Source organism: Diospyros lotus, chromosome 4, assembly GCF_014633365.1.
Source record: "Diospyros lotus cultivar Yz01 chromosome 4, ASM1463336v1, whole genome shotgun sequence".
Classification (NCBI taxonomy): Eukaryota; Viridiplantae; Streptophyta; class Magnoliopsida; order Ericales; family Ebenaceae; genus Diospyros; species Diospyros lotus.
In genome coordinates, this window is record NC_068341.1 from 38,060,666 (window position 1) to 38,080,380 (window position 19,715).

The 19,715-nt window shown below is 35.1% G+C and overlaps 3 protein-coding genes across 5 annotated transcripts in view; all 3 read right to left on the reverse strand.

Moving 5' to 3' along the window:
- Positions 1-7,797, reverse strand: part of LOC127799470 (uncharacterized) — an 89,518-nt gene extending 81,721 nt beyond the window's left edge. The window contains exons 1-3 of one of the 2 annotated variants that reach the window (XM_052333525.1): positions 7,469-7,797; positions 4,484-4,521; positions 4,325-4,347 (exon numbers count right to left, since the gene is read on the reverse strand). In XM_052333525.1, the coding sequence (XP_052189485.1) occupies positions 4,325-4,347; positions 4,484-4,521; positions 7,469-7,597 (190 nt within the window). In that variant the 5' untranslated portion in view covers positions 7,598-7,797. Of the gene's footprint in view, positions 1-4,319; positions 4,348-4,483; positions 4,522-7,468 lie in introns of both variants that reach the window. The other variant, XM_052333526.1, reaches the window with a different exon arrangement.
- A 2,318-nt stretch (positions 7,798-10,115) lies between these two features.
- Positions 10,116-12,895, reverse strand: LOC127798769 (uncharacterized protein At4g28440-like). Of its 2 annotated transcripts, none has more exons than XM_052332368.1 (3): positions 12,733-12,895; positions 11,783-12,015; positions 10,116-10,651 (listed from the first exon to the last, which is right to left on the reverse strand). In XM_052332368.1, the coding sequence occupies exons 2-3, from the start codon at positions 12,003-12,005 to the stop codon at positions 10,461-10,463; spliced, it is 414 nt and encodes a 137-aa protein (XP_052188328.1). In that variant the 5' UTR covers positions 12,006-12,015; positions 12,733-12,895; the 3' UTR covers positions 10,116-10,460. The 2 variants fall into 2 exon arrangements, with proteins under 2 accessions (XP_052188328.1, XP_052188329.1); XM_052332369.1 differs by lacking the exon at positions 12,733-12,895 and adding an exon at positions 12,614-12,717.
- A 2,872-nt stretch (positions 12,896-15,767) lies between these two features.
- Positions 15,768-19,477, reverse strand: LOC127800360 (formate dehydrogenase, mitochondrial). Its single transcript, XM_052334935.1, has 6 exons — positions 19,229-19,477; positions 18,372-18,543; positions 17,182-17,722; positions 16,602-16,726; positions 16,186-16,298; positions 15,768-16,096 (listed from the first exon to the last, which is right to left on the reverse strand). Exons 1-6 carry the CDS (start codon positions 19,316-19,318, stop codon positions 15,983-15,985), a joined length of 1,155 nt encoding a protein of 384 aa, XP_052190895.1. The 5' UTR covers positions 19,319-19,477; the 3' UTR covers positions 15,768-15,982.
- Positions 19,478-19,715: the final 238 nt, after the last annotated feature.

Genomic DNA, 19,715 nt, shown 5'->3' on the forward strand with positions numbered 1-19,715 from the left:
ACATCTCTCATAGGAGGTAAGCTCATTAGGCAACTCCTCAGGAACCACATCATGAAATTCCTCCAACAATCCCTGCACCTCCACTGGAATTTGATTCACCTTCAGTGGCTCACTCACTCTCTCCCCCTTGATAACCATTAAGTGAACCTCTTGAGTATCCTTACACTCCCTCACAAACTCAGTGTGTTTATGTGTAACGGTAAAAAAATTTCGCCCCTCCACTTTAAAAGCTTTGGTTTGATTCTTTTCCACTATGGGTAACAAAGTATGACGCACACCTTCTTTCTCAAGCTGATATGTGTTCTTCCTACCCGAGTGCTTAGCATCCACATCAAATTGCCAAGGCCTCCCAAATAAAATATGGCAAGCATCCATATCAACAATATCACAATAGACTTCGTCGGAGTACTTACCAATAGAGAAAGGCATCCTGCAACGTTCATCCACATGTATGCCACCAACTTCTTTGATCCATCCAATCATGTAAGGGCTTGGATGTTTTTCAGGAGTTAACTGCATATTTGCCACCACGTCTCTTCCTATGATGTTCTCCTGACTTCCACTATTAATAATCAACTCAAATATTTTTCCTTTCACCATACACCTCGTGCGAAAAAGCTTATGCCGTTGAGTAGTATCTTCATTCTTTTGAGATAGCATTAACTTCCTCACTACATAGGTATATTGCCCATGTCCATAATCTTCTTCGTCATCCTCCCCATCAAGCCTGCAATATACTTCTTCTTCAGCAACATCTTCCTCTTCCTTTTCTACAATGTTAACTGTTTTCCTCCTTGGACAATCACTAGATCGATGCCCAACCTCATTGCACTTGAAACATTTTAAAAGAATAGGCTTTGCATAAGGATTAGGGGATTTTGGAAGATTAGAAGTAGTACCTTGAATGTTTCCCCCCGTTGTAACCTTATTAGGGTTGACTGTATGGGGTAGATTGGAGGGTTGCGCTCCTTGAACCGACTTGCCTTTATCAAAGCTGCTTGTTTATTTTCATTCCCACTATACCAACGATAGTTGTCATTACGAGATCTCTCACTCAACATTAACTCAGCCTTTAAAGCTAAGTTCCTTGTTTCTTGCACACTCAGAACCATCTGAACCCCAATTTTATCACGAATAGCAGGCTTCAATCCATTCAAGTAACGAACTGCTTGTTAATTCTCACTTTCTGACAATTGGTTTCTCTCCGCCAATCGCAGAAACTTAGAGGTATATTCATTCACACTCTTCATTCCCTGTGCACGTCTTTGATAAGCTTCAAACATATATTATTCAAAGTCAGGGGGCAAAAACCTACCTCTTAATAGCTGTTTTATTCGTCTCCATGTCTGAACTGGCTGTCAGCCTTCCCTCAATCTTGTTTCTCTTAATCGCTCCCACCAAACAGATGCACCACCCTTCAACCTGTAAGCCACTAACTTTACTTGTCGTTCATCTGAGATCTCCATGTATTCGAAAAAACGATCAACCTCAGTGATCCAATCCAGGAACCCCTCAATATCAAGATCTCCACTAAAGGTAGGAATATCAACTTTTAGTTTATACTCATCGTTGCCCCAATGGTTGTGCTGATGCGCATTCCTCCTAACCCCTCTACCACCAGGGTTAGCTATTGCTCGACCAAAATCAACCTCTTCATCGCTATCTTCAATCATTGGTCTTCTAGGATTAACAAGAACATGATTAATGGGTGGTCTTCCCGCTTCGGCTTGATTCACCCCATTATTCAGGTTCCTGTCGTGATCAACTTGTAGTAAGGTGCCCAATTGATTACTATATTACTTCAATCGCTGTTGGATAGTACGAGTTATTTCTCGCTGTTCTTCGATTGCTCTCCAAACTGCGGACAAGTCCCGATCACCGTCAAGAGGCTAGTTGCTACCGTTACCTTCAAGATTGGCCATCTGATTCGTTGATGAACCACTCTGATACCACCTGACACAGCGTGTAGCGCGAGTGTGAAGAAAACACACCAAAATAAACCCTTGAAAGAGTAAACTTCAATGGCCGAAGCTTGGCTTTCAAGAAGACGCAAAAACAAGACTGTTTTGCTAAGAAAACCCAAATAGGTTGCTGAAATTTGATTGATTAAAACTTGATTACAAACTCTACATCCTAGGCATATTTATAGTATTTGGCTAATCCAAATCCATCTAATATTTGTAAACAAAATCCAACTAGAATTCTAATAGAAATAAAACCCTAATCAAACATGAAGTAGAAACATGAAATAGAATCCTAAATCAAGTAGAAATATAAAATAGAATCCTAAATCAAGTAGAAATATAAAGTAGAATCCTAAATCAAGTAGAATTCTAAAACATAAGAAGTATTAAAATAACATTATGGCACTACTATTTTGGTGATATTGTTCTGATTTGGTTGGGTCGGCCTTGGGCCGAGTCTTGATTGGTGACCGCATCAATTATCTTATTATTGGTCACCCCCTTCAGTGCATGCAGTGATATTTCACCCTTATCCCTTTTCTGAACTCCTTATCTTCTTCTATTTCTTCTTCTTCTTCTTCTTCTTCTTCTTCTTCTTCAAGCCTTTCCCTCGAGTCTCCCTCTAGTAGCAACAGCTGGCGTCTGCATTGGTGCCCGGGATAATACTTATCCCCGCACCTAAAACATAGCCCAGGCTGCCTCCTCGACTCATTGTATTTTCCCCCAGAACCAGGTCCCCCTAAATTCCTGACACCTTGATTGCCTCTACCCCAATCGCAGTTGTGTCCATTTTCCCCTTAATGAGATGCACCCCTGGTTACAGCCCTGTGTTGTTGCCTCTGCTTCCTCATCAAGGCCTCCACCACCATCTCTTGCAAACGTGCACTCTCTGCCGCTTGCTCCACTATCCGTGGTCTAATCATCTTCACCATAGGCCTTAAATCATCACTAAGCCCACTCAAAAAACTAGACACAAAATAAGCTTCTAAGATGTGGGGATTGTTGTTGATCATCAATAATCTCAGCTCCTCAAACCTCCTCAGGTAAGCATTCACCTCTCCCACCTGTTTTAATTTATTGAACTCCTCAATAATGTCTAACATGTTCCTCTCTCCAAATCTCTCACACAGCCTATCGGTGAACTCCCCTTATGTAGGATTATCCTTGACCTTAGTCCACCCTTGGTACCAAGCCTCTACCAGGTCATCAAAGTAGGCTGAAGCTAGGGCTATTGTTCTCCCTTCAGGTACATTATACCAATCAAACATGCGCTCACACTTCCTTACCCATCATCGAGGGTTATTCCCATCAAACACCGGAATCTCCAACCGGGGCATTGGAAACCCCGATTGTTGTGGACGATTCAGTCCTTCTTGTCCACCTTCCATCATATTCCCTATATCTTCATCCAGCTCAATCTCAATTCCATTATTTCCCACTACTCTGTCTCTCTTATTTTCTAGTATTAAGGGTTATGTTCTATCTCTAGGAGGGAAATCAGGAGCCACTCTTATCGTGTTTTGGTGAGTGAACATAACCATAAATTGCTAGAGTTGGGCTCCCAGCTCTACTCTCATTTGCGCATTGTCCTCCCGCATTTGAGACAGAGCACCATCGAGTCTTCTCTCCAACCCCCCTATCGAACTCTCCATCTTGCAATCCATTGCTATGATCGCCTCGTGATTGCATTCCGAACCCAGCTCTAGTTGATCTACGCGGCTCTAGAATTCGATCACTGTCGAGCTGAACTGCTACAGCTGTGACTCGAAGTTCTTCATGCTACCTTCCGCCATAGAAGAATTCTATACTAACTCCAGCCAAGATCGTGGCTCTAATACCAAATTGTCATTGCTAGTGACAATGGCTATCTTACTAACTTAGTGTAAATTGGTGAATAGCAGCAGAACAGAGAAAAAGCTAGGCAAAACAGAGGGAAGAAAGAACAGAGAGATAGAAAGAGAGAGAGAGATATTGAATTTCAATAATAATTCTCGACAGTCCTTCTTGGAAGGTCTAGGAGGGATATATATACCTCCTAGTATGGGTGTTGCCATAGCAGATTCCCCCTTACAAGTGGTTATAACAACCGGTTTTGTCCTATTCTAGCCCATACACGTGGGCTCTCCCTAGAATATTCTCCTAGTAACAAACTATTATAGCTGGAAATTAAAGCAACAAACTACAATAAGCAATAACAGTAATAAAGGAAATAACACTTATAGCATTAAGGAAAAATTTTAAAAATAACAGAGAATAAGTCGTCGCATGTAACACTTTTATACGAATAATTTTGACTAGTTATAATTTAATACTAACTACATGAATTATATTACTGATCAAATGAGAGATCATGACCTCACCAAGTTGTTTAAGATCACGAAGCCTGCAACATAAAAAGAAACATGAAATGATTAACTACCATACCAAATCCATAAAACCAGGAGGATAAAGCATCCAATAGCTGAAATATAGTAAAAAAGAGGCTACCAAATGAAACATGCTAGAGGGAAACTACTTACCTTTGAAATTCTTCAGTATCTATGAACTTCAGAAAGAGCTGCAACAATAGAGCGGCATAACAAACAAATTAGTTTTCTCTCAAATGTTATAAACTTTAAAATACATTAAGAGATACATGCCTAATTGGTTTTCCTCTGAATTCAAGTGCAGCAAGAAACAAGAGGTACAATTGAGTCCTACTAAAGCTAAAAGATTGACATGGTACACATATTTTATCCTATAAATTCATCAACTACTATAACGCAAAACTAACATCAATGAAAGATATTTTCCTAAATATGGTGTATCATGTTTATAAATTTTTTTGTTAAGTTGAAATATCACACATTTCAGTATATCATCTCGGCAGTAACTTTCTCCTCCTACTCATAAGTTTTATTTTAATTGATGTGGCACTCAAATGCAAATACATACAGATCAATATATTGGAAAATCCTGAAACCATGAATGGTTCATTTTTTTATTTTTTATTTTTCAAACATGGAACAATCAAATAATATTTAAACATGAGAAGACATTAGAAAGGTCTTTAGGTCTCACAGATACAAAACCCCCCAAAACTCACATGCATTTCCTCATTTAATATTTATTAGAGTATTCATTAGAGAGATCGGAAAAGTAACATCCATCTTTTACTCCCACCATCTGCATATCACACACACACACATATATCGACGAAGTAACCTATCAAATAAAATTAAAAAAGAAAGATATCATAACGGTCATCAATAGTCACCTACATTAAGTGAATATATAATAGTCATCAATAACCAGTGAAATTTTGCAATTGCACATTGACTGAAACATTAAAATAGCTTGACAATTTTCTGTAATTCTTGGAATTACACAGATCCTCTCTGTTTATATATATTCACATATACAATTAGAACTACAATGATGAGAAGTAGCAAGGAACCATTTGAGACCTCTATACCCTTCTCAATGCCCATTTACAAAATTGCCCCCCCCCCCCCCCCCCCCCCCAAACCCCCTGGGAAAAAAATCAGAGATTTAAGCGGATTCGTAGCTTTAACATGATAATCATTTTATCAACTAACATTGCAGAAATGCTTAATAGGATTAGACAGCCATTGGTACCTTTACTGTGCAAACTTGAATGTGTTTTCTACTTATTATTGGATGATAAATCGATTGAAAAATCATTTTCAAAAAGAAAAAACACCCTTGATATATTTCCATGACATTTTTGAAGATAATCGATTTGGTTGAGGTTGTAAGCCTATCAAATGCGACACGATCTAGATATTGTTTGCTACTGTACAAGTTATGTTTGCATTGTAAGATGTTTACAAGTCATTCATATACAATGTCTACAGCTCAACAAGAATGTTTATTGCTTCCTATTATTAGCCATCACCAGTTGGTAACATTAAACTCATAGAATAAGTACAAGGCTTAGTAACACCACTCAAATCAAAGAATTTTCCACTCTATGTAACAAGAATATCTCATTCAAATGATCGTACTCAGAAGATGACCATACAATCATGTACCATAATGCAATACATAAAAAATTTTAGTAAGAATGTTGCTAACCAAGTTTACAGGTAGTGGACATATTTTACAAGAAAATTAGAAACCATATCTCCCTATTAATCATACCTATATACAGGAGCGGAGTCACCTGAGGCCCAGTGGGGCAGTTGCCCCCATTGGGCCAGATTTTTTTTTTAAATTTTATTTTTTATAATGATTTACTATTAAAAAAAAATTATATTATATTTTACTACTAAAAATAAAAAATAAGTATTGAAGAAAGTAAGTATATAATGGCCCAGTACTAACCATCACAGTATTTTTTATAATTTGCTCATAATTTTATTTTTTTACAATGATGACATAAATAAAACTAAGTATTAAATAAAATTATGAAGCAAAGAAAACAAACATGGAGGAAATTTATATTGAATAAAATGAACAAATTTACAAAGAAAATATTGAGTAAATTGATGTTAAACAACTTCCTACGGATCCCGAACTAAGAACTACAATAATATATTACAATATTAATTTTCAAGATCAAATTAGAAGAGCTTACTTGTAAAGAGATCTGTGTCAATCTCGAAATCAAGATGATTCATTTTAGTTTAGTTCAATGAATTTAGTGATTGGTTGGAATATAATATAAAAAAAGATGTCACAATTTTCTTATAATGTTATCTTTTTAAAACAAATAATGGGGAACAAGGAGATAGTGATTCTTTTATGAAAGAAGGGTTCAAGAATTTAAAAAAAAAAAAAGACTTTAAGTTCATGTTGGAGATGCTAATAGTGCACACAATTAAGCTTGAAACAACTGTAAAATCTTAATGAATCAAAAGCAAAATATTGAGATAGTTTTTCTTCAAGCAATTAGAACAAATACTGTGTGATTATCGAATTCATCTAAATGCATCAATTGATTGTGTTCGAATTCCTCTAGGGAAGAACTAGTCTTTCGTAGTCATGACGAGTCTAAATATTCAAATAATCAATATAACTTTCTTGAACAATTGCAATTTTTAGTATGAAAAGCTGTAAAGAACAATTGTAAAAAATATATATATATTTCAATATTATCATTATTATCTTATTTTTAAAATTATATTTTTTTATTTAATTTCGCCCCCACATCCTGGCTCTGCCCCTGCCTATATACCTATTTCTATAAGCTGTAACCCATCAGATAAAATTTGTAATCAAAATGGCATATATGTTCCTATAAAGTGCATGTAACTACAATTTAATTATTTATTTTTTGGCTTTATGGTATGAAATGTCAGGCAATTTGAAAACATGACAGTGAAAATGATCATATCTGCTAGGACGGCATCAAGCTGGAAGTGCCAAAAAAACGAGGATCTATTGTTAAATGTAGGAAAATTCAGACTGAATCCATCATAAGTCATCTATTTCAAAAATCAAATATGTCAAAAAGGATTTTCGAAAAACGAGCTCGAACCAGAGTCAGGGAGAAAATTTACCGGATCAAGATAAATGTTTCCGTGGACGTTGTCATGGAGCTGCTTGGTGAATCTGAGATCGTGCGACGAGGGAGCAAAAGAGTAGGAATTCGGGGAGAGAAGGAGGTCGTCGTTGCAGTAAGCTCCCATACTCTCTCTCTCTCGGCCAACACTTGGAATACCAAAATCAATGGAACTTTTTGGAAACACAAATGGAATTGCAGAAGAATCAGAGAGAAACGGATAGGGATGGAGGGGGAGGTCAATATGAAAAGCTGATGCTGCGGCCGGCTAAATGGGAAACCTGCAACGGTACTTTTTTATTAGGGTTTCGGTTTGAATTTGAAGAGCATATTGGCACATTTTGTGAACGTAAATTAATTTCTAAATGGACTCTGACGGAGTATTTTGTTTTCATTTTAATTTTGGGCAAATAACACACACCCCCACACCATTAAAATTTAACCCAAAAAAAAAAAAAAAAACTCAACACCCTCGTGTTATTAAAGATAAAGATAATAGAGTCCCTTGAGAAATAAATAAAAAATATTGTTTATCTTTAATTTTTTAATTATTTTTCTCTTTTTAAAGAAAATATAAATAAAAATTAGAGGTCAATCCCAAATCATCACTAATGATTGAAAGAAACCCTAGCATTGCTAGGTTTGTAAATTGAAGACAAACCCAAGCAATTCCCACTCGAGAATATTTGTTTAATTTTTTTTATTTTTATTGCTATTATTTATTGATGTACTCGAATGTTTTTTTTTTTTAATTATTTTTTTAATAATCTATTAAAATAACATAAGAGTGACAAAAATAAAAGAAGTTCACGTCATTAAAAAATATATGATATTATTGAAAAAAAGAAAAAGAGATATAATTATCAAATGGGTTTACAAAGAGAGAAAGGGGAGTTTGAGAGTATTTTTGATATTTTAAAAATTTTACTAGTCATATGTGACATTAATTGAAGAGTAAAATGAGTTTATTAAAATTAAGAATGATCTTTGTTATTTTTTATAATTCAAGGGTATTTGTGGTTTTTGCTCAATCTTGAGAGGGTACTGGGCATGGTTTACCTTTTTTTTTTTTTTTTAATGGATAATACTTTACTTGCAGATTTGGTTGTTTTAAATTTTTTTTTTTTTTTAAGATTGAATTACACCCAATATTCTTAAAATTTGATAAAAAATGACTATTAAAATTTTAAGAATACTTTTTTATCTTTTTCATCTTTCTTTATTTCTATGTTTCTAACTATTTATTTTTTAACTTTCTTTTAATGGAATTTTTATCTCTTCTCTGTTTTTCTATTGATCATGGTAAGATTCTGTCGACTCAAGAGGTTGGGGGAGGGGGAGGAGGAGGAGGGGAGGGGGTTCTTCTAGGTCATTATTAATTTAGGGACCCCCAACCCCTTAATAAAAAATAAAAAAATATTAATTTTATTTTAATAATAAAATTAAAATAATTATTTTATTTTAGCAGCTTTCATTATTTCTTTTTTTTACTCTTTTATAATTATTTCTCACTTTCTTTTTTAATTATTTATTAAAAATAGAATAATTTTAAACAACAATCAACAAACATAACTAACTTTTAAAATCTTTTTGGAGCCCCTTATTTTGGGGGCATTAGACACATGTCTCGCTAACTTACTCTTTGACCTAGTCCTAGATAAGACAGAGGTTTCGTCCCCTCCCTTTCTCTATGTCTATCACCAATGATTGTATTGAAACCTAAGCAAGAAAAAAAAAACGATAGAGAAAAGAGAGAGGGGGATTTGGGGTTTCACAAATTAATCTCCTTATCCAGCAAATGATATGATGGAGACAAATTTCCTCCTACAAATCTTTTTCTCTTTTCGTTTCTCATTGTATTTATTCCCTCTCTTTCCATCCCTTTCTTTCATCTCACTTTAAAACGATTGGCTTTGTAGAGCCCCTATCTGTAAAAAAAAATATATAAAAAAACAAAAGAGAAAAACCATTGTCAAACCTCTGACCACAATTTCTACTGAGATAGAGAGTTAGGGGTGAAAGATCCATTGCGGTCTATTCAAACGTGTGCATGCGTGACCCCCAGAGAGAGAGAGAGAGAGAGAGAGAGAGAGAGATGTCACAATTTGGCAAATGAGTGAAACCAGGATGATGCTTTAGACGATTATGAAAGTATCTATTTCTTTCAAAAGTATTCACAAGATTTTCTTGAATATAAAACATGACAATGCTACATTGTCGCATTGTGATTGACGTGAATAAATATTTTTAAATATTAAAAATTATTATTACTAAATAATCTTAGGTGAGCCCCAAAAACCCACTGGATCCCTATAATAAACGTTTCCCTGATTGGAGGTTGGTTTTTCTCTTTCTCTTATTGACATAATTCTGGCCTATGTTGTGCAAAAATAAAAATAGAAAATATTTTTTATACAAAACAAAAACACGAAAACAGACATTATTCTGAAAAAATAAACATAAATAGAGTCTAAAACAAAAATGAAAAATATTTCGAAAATAGGAAAACAATTCCTTCGAACTTTTCTGTGTAACATAGATTTTGACAAGATGAAATAAATCATCATTTAATTAAATAAATTCTAAACAAACAAGAGAAGAGAAGAGAGAGAGAGAGATATGCAAACACCACGGACCTGTGCACGTTATTCATACAACTTATATCCATAACATTAACAGTTTAAGTTCCTTCGTCCCACCCATCATCTTATGGCGGTGGTAGAGTTCCCAGTTCCGATGGTGTCGCCGCCCGGCTAACCTACCACCATCACCACCGCGGAGGTTCTCTGCTTAGACACAAGTCCCGCGACTTGCTTCCTTCTTAAAACTACTACTTTTGCCAAGCACCATGGGTGCAGCAGCTTGATATATAGAAACAACTTAAAAGATCACATTGTCAATCTCTTAACCCACAAAATCCACATATTGCCTGAATTCAGTTGTTTGGTTGGCCACAGAGTCCGCGGAGTGGCCACATCTCCGCCCTCGCGTTACTCTTCCACCACGTTCACTAGTTCGTATTCAACCAAGGATAGGTTATTTTCTTCTCCAACAGTGAAGCTCGCAGGCTCAGTCACTTCAACACGACCCCACTTGTCCACAGCAAGCCGCATTGAGCCCTTAAACATGTCTATTTTTGCATTGCGCAGAATTACAGTAGCATCAGACTTCATCATGTCGACTGCAAATGAGAAAAGACAATGTAGTAGTATTCAGTATTCTTTCTGAAATTTGCAAACTCCTTCAAAGAAGCAATTATGACATTACCAAGCCAATTTGTAAGCATAAGTAAGAAGCGACAAATTATCAGTGACAAGATCTGGTAGCACAAATAAAAAAGGAAGTCATCAGGCTACAAAAAACAAATCAGCCTAGCTTAAGCCAACAGCCAATTAAAATGCCTAATGAGAATAATGAAATTACAGTAAGAAAAAGGCGAAATGAAATTGAATTCTCCAAAGCAATCGAGCCAAATCGAATCACCATTGAAGCTCAATCTCATCCCTCACCGCTGCAAAACATTCCTAAAAAAATCCAAAACTGACAGTATGAGAATACTTATTGCAATAAAATTACCCTAGCACAATTACTGGATTTCATCTTGGAACAGAGCTAAGAAATCATCAACCGTAAATATGCACCAAAATATCATACCATCAACATAGCATAGTCTCAGGTGCTTAATTTCAAAAGGAACAAGCAACAACCCAGATAGTTAATCTATAGTAAAAGTGAACCCATACATTCAAGTTTAACATGAAGACCACCAAGTACAACTAAGGCTTGCTTAAAAATGCTCCAAGCGGTCATAGGCCATCCAACTAAGGAATAAAAATCAAGTAAACAAGATCAAGGTTCACGTCATACTGCATTGATAAATGTTAAAAAGCCACAAGATATTTGAGCTTCAGGATAAGCTAGATTCTAAGGGTTACAGCCAATTGGGAAAACCAAAAAACATATTGATTCGTAAAAGGACCAACAAAGGTAATTCCTCTCATGTACCACGATTATTCGAAGCTTCTACTTTTTCTTTATTTCAAAGAAAGAGCACAGAAAAGGGTAAGCCTATTCTTCTATGCATAACATACAATCTTGCAACCAACCAGCAAAGAATGGCGTGATTTGCAATAAATTTTCCAAATTAACCCCAGCAAATGTCAATTATAGAAAATGGCCCTCGCTACAGACCTTAAAACCAATGGTCCTAAATGTGAGTTTACAGAACCATCCTATTGAAAAAAAAAAAACAAACAAAATTAATATGATTGACATGCAGAATAAATAGATTTGTTAAGCCAAAAACCCAAACCTTGGTCATTCCTTGCAGTAAATACAATTGTGCCTGTTTCATCACCAACCACGCACTCAGCAATCCGCATTTGGCGTACTTGAGGACGATCTGCACGGCCCTTCTGTACAACCATCTTCGAACTAACAACCTTCACAGTTAGGTTATGTCCACTTGTGCCAGGTCGCAGCTGATCAACCTTAGTGAATACTGGTTTCCTCATAGCTGATTTTGCTTCAGCCATTTGAACAAAGCTATATAATAACAAATTGAATTTGTTAATAAGTTCTCCATTTGCCAAGAACATCATCAAAGGATGATAAAAATTAAAGACCTTATCCCCAACCAAGCATTAAAAACTACAATACATTACAAGCCAATAGATGTGCCAGCGACGAAAAGGGCATTGCTACAACTCTTATAAGAAACATATCATCTGGTAATTGAAGTATTTTATCATCTCAATGTCAAAATGGAGTTCATACTCACATTGACATTGAAACAGCAATCTAATATTAAGGGAAAAAGAGACGAAAAGTAAAACTTCTACTACTAGAATACACTACAAAAACGCTTGTTCCATTTCCAAAAACATTTATAATTTTTATAGGAGTACAAACAACAGAAGAAAAAGTGTCACCGTTCAGAACAAAAACAAGGTAAACAAAACTCGACAAACAGATAATCAGAAAGATAAAGTCTTTTTTGAAAAGACACAAAATACTAGAAAACCACCGCAGATAATATCGGCGAGGTGAATACAGAACGAAATCCCTCTGATCACGAGAAAGTCAAACGCTATGAAGCTAGTAAATAAAAGAAAATCATCAAAAGGCGATGCCTCTTCCATACCAATGCACATTAAACAGGCATACGAATGATGAAGTAAAAGGGGAAGATTACAATAAACCAAGAAATCGAACTACATGGATGAGCTTGCAGAAGGCAATACATCAAATTCAAACCCTTACGCTTGAGATCGAAGCAAACAGTAGTAGGCGTATTCCGAAAGATTGGATTATTTTCCAGCTTTAGAATTGGGAGACTCTGTATGTGCGACCGTCGAAATGACCTTTTGAACGGATAGCTTGGACGTTTATGAGCGTTGATTATCCACATTTCATGAACGCAGATCTCGACCGTCCACGTCAACGATGACAGGAAGAACTTAGGTACTGTTTGGATGCTCTTCATAAAATGCAAGATCCCATGCTCGTTCGAAAGAATTTTTGCTTTCAATTTTGAGTTTCTCTTTTTTATTATTTTGATAAGAAAATAAAAAATCTTCTTGATTACTTATTTTATTTTTATAATTTTATAATTTATATTTTCTTCATCCTATACCACTCCCCTCTCCCCCAACCCTCACCATAATATTTTTTTTATTAAATGGTAAGTTATCGAGAATAGTTATTAATAAATTGAAGACTCAGTTATATAAGTCAAAGAATATAAAAATTTTCGTATTTCAATATTAATTACACGAAACTTCAATCATTAATATTAAAATATATGTGAAATTTTTTTATTAAATATTATTTTAATGCAATTTATTAAGATTATTAAAGTTATCAGGTGTGAACAACTTATTAGAGAAGTGGATGAAATAAAGAAATAAAATGTTGTAAAATAATATTTTAAATTTGAATTTTTTTAAATATAATAAATTGGAAAATTGGAAATGAAAGTAAAACTAGAAAACAAAAAGCTTTGTTAAAAGACCTAAATAAGACAAAGTGATGACTAGTCTAACACAGAAACCTCTATATAACACAATTTATTAAAAAAAAATGATAATATAGATTATCTAATAAAAAAAATTAATAAGGATGTTAATAATAAGAATGTTTTTTTTTAAGCAAGTATTTAATAAAAAAAAAATTCAAAACGTCTATAATTTTATGCTAGGATATATTCCTAGCCTCACAACAAAAAATTGAAAAAGAATTATTCTAATCAATCAATATATATACATAATACATTCCTTCTTATATGGAGCGAATATATACAAATGTAAAAGAAAATTTCAAATAACTTCATTTTTAGATTAGAACTCCCAGTTTTTAATTAATTTAATAGATATATGTAAATAAATAGACTCCAGATCTAATTGAAGGTAGTGTAATTATATCATTTTGACTTATTTTATTTATTTTTTAAACCTAATTTGGGGTATGTGTTTTTTTTTTTTTTTTTCAACCTAGATAGTTTGGTTTTAGTTCTTTATTTTTTTAAGACTTAATTGTCATCAAATTGAGTTTGAATAATTGGACCCAAAGTTTTACCTATGTTCTTTTATGCGCAAAAACAACTTGGAGACGTCGTTTCTATATTTCTGAGATGTTTTTCATTTCAAAAATGTTGAAAATGGCCAAAAACATTTCTTGGGCTATTTCTGTAATTTCAAAAACATTTTGAGGGGCGTTTCTTAATAAAGTAAACTTCTGAAAATGCGTTTTCAACATCAGATGTCGATTTCATCTCTAACTAGCAAATATATTAGACATTTGGTCACTCTTACCTTAGTTCTTGCGCGTGTCCTAACCTTAAATCTAATTTCTCTAAAGTCCGAATCAGAGCTTGATTGAATTAATGAACACTCTTATCTTAGTCCTTGCATACACCCTAACCCTAAATCTAATTTCTTTGAAGTTTGAATCAAAGCTTGACTAAATCAATAAATCCGTCATCTCGTTTTTGACCATCCATTTGGTGTCGTTGTTGTTTCCTTATCGACCAATTCCTCAATGCTCGGTGTTGCCATCAATTGAGTTTTAGTGTTTGGTGCAATTGCTTGCTCAATGCGATTGCTAGGTGCTTGCTTCCCTTTCATCTTCGATTACTCAATATTTGTATCATTGTTGATTCAATTGTTTTGTAGCTAGTGTTTTGCTCACTTGCTTAGGTTGCTCGGTGCAATTGTTCGCTTCTCACTCACCATCAATTGCTTAGTGCTTGGTGTCACTATCAATTCACACTTTCACAACTTTGGTTGGTTGATTGTTGCTTGGTGACATTTTCGTTTTTCGTGCCCCAGTGCATGTTTGTCACGCCATATTACGTTTGACTTTTTTTTAATGTAATGTTTATTTTTTAATTATTAAGTCAATGTGAATGATAATAAAAGTTATTATGTTTATTATTGATGGTTATTTGAATGTGGACCTTATATTTATATTTGTTTGAATAGATTATGAAATTTATATTTATGTTTATTTGAATGTATTATGAATTTTATGTTTATGTTTATTTGGATATAATGCATCATAAAATTTATGTTTATATTTATTTAAATACATTATAGAAGGAATTTATATTTATTTTTAGATTGAATAACTATTTTTTATATTAAAAATTATATTTACAAAGAAAAAAAATTATATTTTTTATTTACACTTTTATACCTTGCATTTTTATTTCCGTTATGTATCGAAAATATTTTCCGTTTTCGTGCAATCTAGCCTATGTTTATTTATTTTTCACAAATCTATGTTAAAAATTAAATTATAAATAAGTTGAATATTCTACTTTTGTAAAAATATAATAATAAACACAACCAACAACAATAATATAACATTCAATGGCCCATAAAAACTTGATTATTTTTAAAAAATTAAAAAAAAAATGTTTTTGGATTTAATATGACTAGCATCCATTTGCTCATAAAAAATGATTATTATAACAACCATAGTAATAAAACAAAATATGAGTAGCATGTCAACAATCAAGAGGTATAATATAAAAAGAACATTATTATTAGTACTAATAAAATTTCTCTGCCATCTCCTTTTAGTCTACAAATACTGAAAGGTTAATGTTATACAAACAAATTAAATTTTTATTATCCATGCATTAACGAGGAAAAGCACCACAAACCTGAATTGCGTTTTGTAATATTTTTCTGAATAAAAATTCTGTAAGACATCATTTATTAATTAATCACACCCTTTAACGAATATTGCCATTAATTAATAATACCATCGTCCATACCATTAATTAGTACAAGTAGGATAAAACATAATTTATTTTTGATAAAGAAGTCTACGAGATTACAGGCACATTCTCACTCTTAACAGCTCTCCAAACTTTCCGGTTTTTCGGGCCAACTACTCTCCAGACTGTTACAAAGGGGGAAACTCTGAACTGGAAACTCTTTTGGTAAAAATTTATTCATAAGCTCAGACGAACTTATTTGCAAGCTCAAGTAAATTAACACAGGTTTTAACGGTATTGGCTTGCTAGTTCCCCCTCCTTCACAATGTAGTGCTGCGCAGGGAAGTCTTCTCCCTTGAAGTACCTATCCAACATGTCCTTAACACCCGCTGCATATCGCAACTGCACCATTTCCACTCACTCGAGTCACAAAAATGAAAGAACGAAACGAGCAATTAAAAAACAAAACAAAAGGGGGAGAGTTTGGGTACCTGTGCGTCAATCGTCGTTCCAGAAATGTGAGGTGTCATGGCTTGGTTTGGCATGTATCGCCATGGATGGTCCTTTGGAGCCGGTTGTGGGTTCCAAACATCCCCGCTATAACCTAGCATAGGAAAACCAAAATGAGGAACTCTTGTTAAATTTGGAGAGTAAAACATGGATACACTACGTTGGCTGTGTAGGCGTACATAAATACTACTAGTACCTCAGCTCAACTAGGCAACAAAAAAGAATCTCCACCAACAGTACGCAAATAAAAAATGCTGGATGATACAAAATATGAATCACATTCTTAAAATTGCCATGAATCACCATTCTTGCCTTAGCCAAATGCCAAATTGTAATAAAATGAAATGTATATGTGACGCATCCATCTCGAAGAAACTCTAGCAAGATATTCAGTTACCTGCAATATGCCCACTGGAACAGGCATCAACAACTGCTTGGGTATCCATGATTGCTCCTCTGGCATTGTTGACAATCAGAACCCCCTTCTTCAATTTAGCAATCCTATTCTTGTCAAACATCCCTCTGTATCACAAGAACCAGAACTCCAATAAGTTTGACAACTAAATAATAATAATTGACAAGAACGATCACAACTGATAATGGCTTGCCCTCTGAACATTCTCAAGGAATCTGTGGACGGATTGCTAGTAAATTAAACAGGCTAGAATCAAACAAATGAACACAGGATTTTTAGATAAAATCTAATTGCACAGTAAGATTGCTAGTTTGTGATTGGAAGGTCATGGATTGGAGTTGTGAAAACAGTGGCTTTGCAAAGAAAAAGTAAGGCTATGTACAAAAATGACCCTCTTGCAACCCTCAGCAGGGAATCCTTGCACTAAGAACACCCCTTTATATATGCCAATCATTTCAACTAAAATTGTCCACAAAAAAAACTCTGCCTGTTTCAAGTTAAGAAAACTGAACACTTCAATGGTTACAAATGGTGCACTTTAAACATAAGAATTTGCCCTTACTTGGTTTTCTCTGTAAGAGGCGTGTTGATGACAACTATGTCACATTTAGGCAGCATCACATCAAGATCCTCCTCAAAAGTTGCACCAATTTGATTCTCCAATTCCGGATCCATCTTGAGCCGATCATGATAGAGGAGATTACAGTTGAAAGGTTTCAACCTTTGGAGTAGCAGCTTGCCAATACGCCCAGCACCAACAGTTCCGACAGTCTTTCCTTCAAGATCATAAGCTCTGTGGGCAATAGCTGCAACATTCCATTCCCCATTAATGACCTGATGGTGTCCAGGCAAGAAATTTCGAACAAGAATGAGAATTCTCATGAGCTCGTCCTCTGCAACTGAAACCACGTTGCTTCCAGTAACCTCTGCAACTGTTAACCCAGCAGCAGCTGCAGCCTTCAAATCAACATGATCAGAGCCAATTCCAGCTGTGAGAAGAAGCTGCAAATTTTTAGCCTTCTTGATCCTTTCTGCTGTGACATAGGCTGGATGGAATGGGGTAGTTATGAGGACATGTAGATCAGGAATGTGTTTCTCCAGCTCTGTCATGAGGAACAACAGGAAGCAGAATAATTATCACTTTCTGGGATTGATTACTCAATGCTGTAAATATTTTAGACATTGAGCAACCAACGTTAGTCAACCTATTTCATGGTAAACTATCAGAACTATACGGAGAAATTGCAAGTTTAAGTTCAATTGTTTTAAAAGAACAAGCTAATATTTCATATCCATTAGTTACAATGGAAACAGTACAACATTTTAGAGAGCCTATAATATGTGGCACATCATTTAGGCCGCATGAGTCTAAGACTCTGGAGAATTTCTTGACTGAATTGCCACGTAAATTCAAACTAGTACAGACAATTTTATATCATAGCCAAGTATGAATTTTTGTTATAGTTCTGCAATCTCAAATGTTATGTTCTCTCTGTTCTTTTCTTTTATTATTTTATTATTAAAGAAATAATCAATTGGGAAGTTTCTACATCCAAAGCATCTTGACCATGACCAATCTTATCTGTTTCATTCTGCTTGTTTCACGTATTGCTAATTTGCTACATGTAACCTCACATTACTTGAGTTAAACCATCGCACTATGACCTCAAATCTTGGCCATACAACACACGACGAGATCTCATGCAGTAACAACTATCTAAAAGTTACTTTTGCAATTGCATATAAACTTACCACAGTCTGGGCCTTCTTTGTCATCAGTGACTATGTACTGGTGGCCTTGTGATTCTAACCACTCACCGATGCCCAATGCTCTTTCCACACAGCCCACAAAATTGGGATTCTTTGCAGCATATTCATTTGCCTTGTAGAATACCCCAACTATCTTTTTGCTCCCGGGAGAAGCCTGTTTAGAAAGAGTTGAAGACATGAGCCATCAAACCACATATCGACAGTTTCAATAGTTCACCTAAAAAGAGTTCTTCCATGAAAGCAACTAAATCTTGGAATCAAAGCCCAGAAATTAGGTAAGAGAAACAAAAAGACCAGGCAGTAAAAGGCAAGGATGAAGAACCATGCAACGCTGTTCAAATGAGATATAATATCTTATTACAAAAATATTACAGGGACCCATTCAAGTCACAATTTTTTTGTTCTATATGCTACCCAAAAAAATACAATTTTCGATGATTTGGGCTTCACTGTGACCGTGAATTGAATAAGAAGCGACTTGACCTATGGATAATTTTTTTTTTATGGATAATGTTAGCCCAATTAATCAGACGTAGTGATAAGTCAAGTTTCTGACACGTGCCGTGCCGAAGCATCTAAACCTAGCCTACCGTTCTCATCCATGTACAAAAATGAGATCTAAACCCTCTGCAGAATCGAAATCCAGAACGAACTGATCCGACGACAAAAATCAAAACAAACTATCAAACGATTAAAATCACAACTTGAAATTCAAAATAACTCGTAAGATCAATCACTTGAAACCGTATTAAGGTACAGAAACAGAGGATCAGAATTTTGAATTCACCAATTTAGTATCGAATATGCAGGATATAGCGATGACTTATCGCCAGGCTTACATGGAGGTCTCTGGTCAGAGTCGCCGAGGCCGAATTCCCCGACGCAGCCAAGGCACGGATTGCAGACGCAGCAGCTCCCTTCATTGCCATATTTCTGAGCTAATCAAGTCGCCTTATCCACACAGGGAACCAAGTAGATCGAATTGAGAAAGATGATCCGAATCTCAGAAATCGCCGCTTTTTTATAGGCGAATCAGAGAGAGAAAAACGCCTTACCCGGTTGGGCTTACTCGACCCAGTAGTGTCCAAAACGCCATTTTCTTGCGTGCTTTTACTTCTTCTCTTCTCCTCTTTGATAGCAATGTATAATGTGTTTGCATGTGCAGAGGACTTTAATGTTCCCTCTCTATTGGCCGTTCGATTTCGAGACAGCTATTGGCCGACTAGATCGATGGCTACTGGTTGGGGATGTTGATGGAATTGTCTGTACATGTGAATTATGAATCGAGATTGGCGGCTATGCGCACGTGGCGAATTCCAACTTGTC

Coding starts and splice junctions, on each gene's coding strand:
- LOC127798769 (XM_052332368.1), bottom strand. CDS start 12,005: ATGGCTGAAGCAAAATCAGCTATGAGGAAACCAGTATTCACTAAGGTT. Junction 10,652..11,782: donor TACTGCAAGGAATGACCAAG/GTTTGGGTTTTT, acceptor TCTCATTTGCAG/TCGACATGATGAAGTCTGAT.
- LOC127800360 (XM_052334935.1), bottom strand. CDS start 19,318: ATGGCAATGAAGGGAGCTGCTGCGTCTGCAATCCGTGCCTTGGCTGCG. Junction 17,723..18,371: donor CAAAGAAGGCCCAGACTGTG/GTAAGTTTATAT, acceptor TCCTCATGACAG/AGCTGGAGAAACACATTCCT. Junction 16,299..16,601: donor TTCCAGTGGGCATATTGCAG/GTAACTGAATAT, acceptor TTCCTATGCTAG/GTTATAGCGGGGATGTTTGG.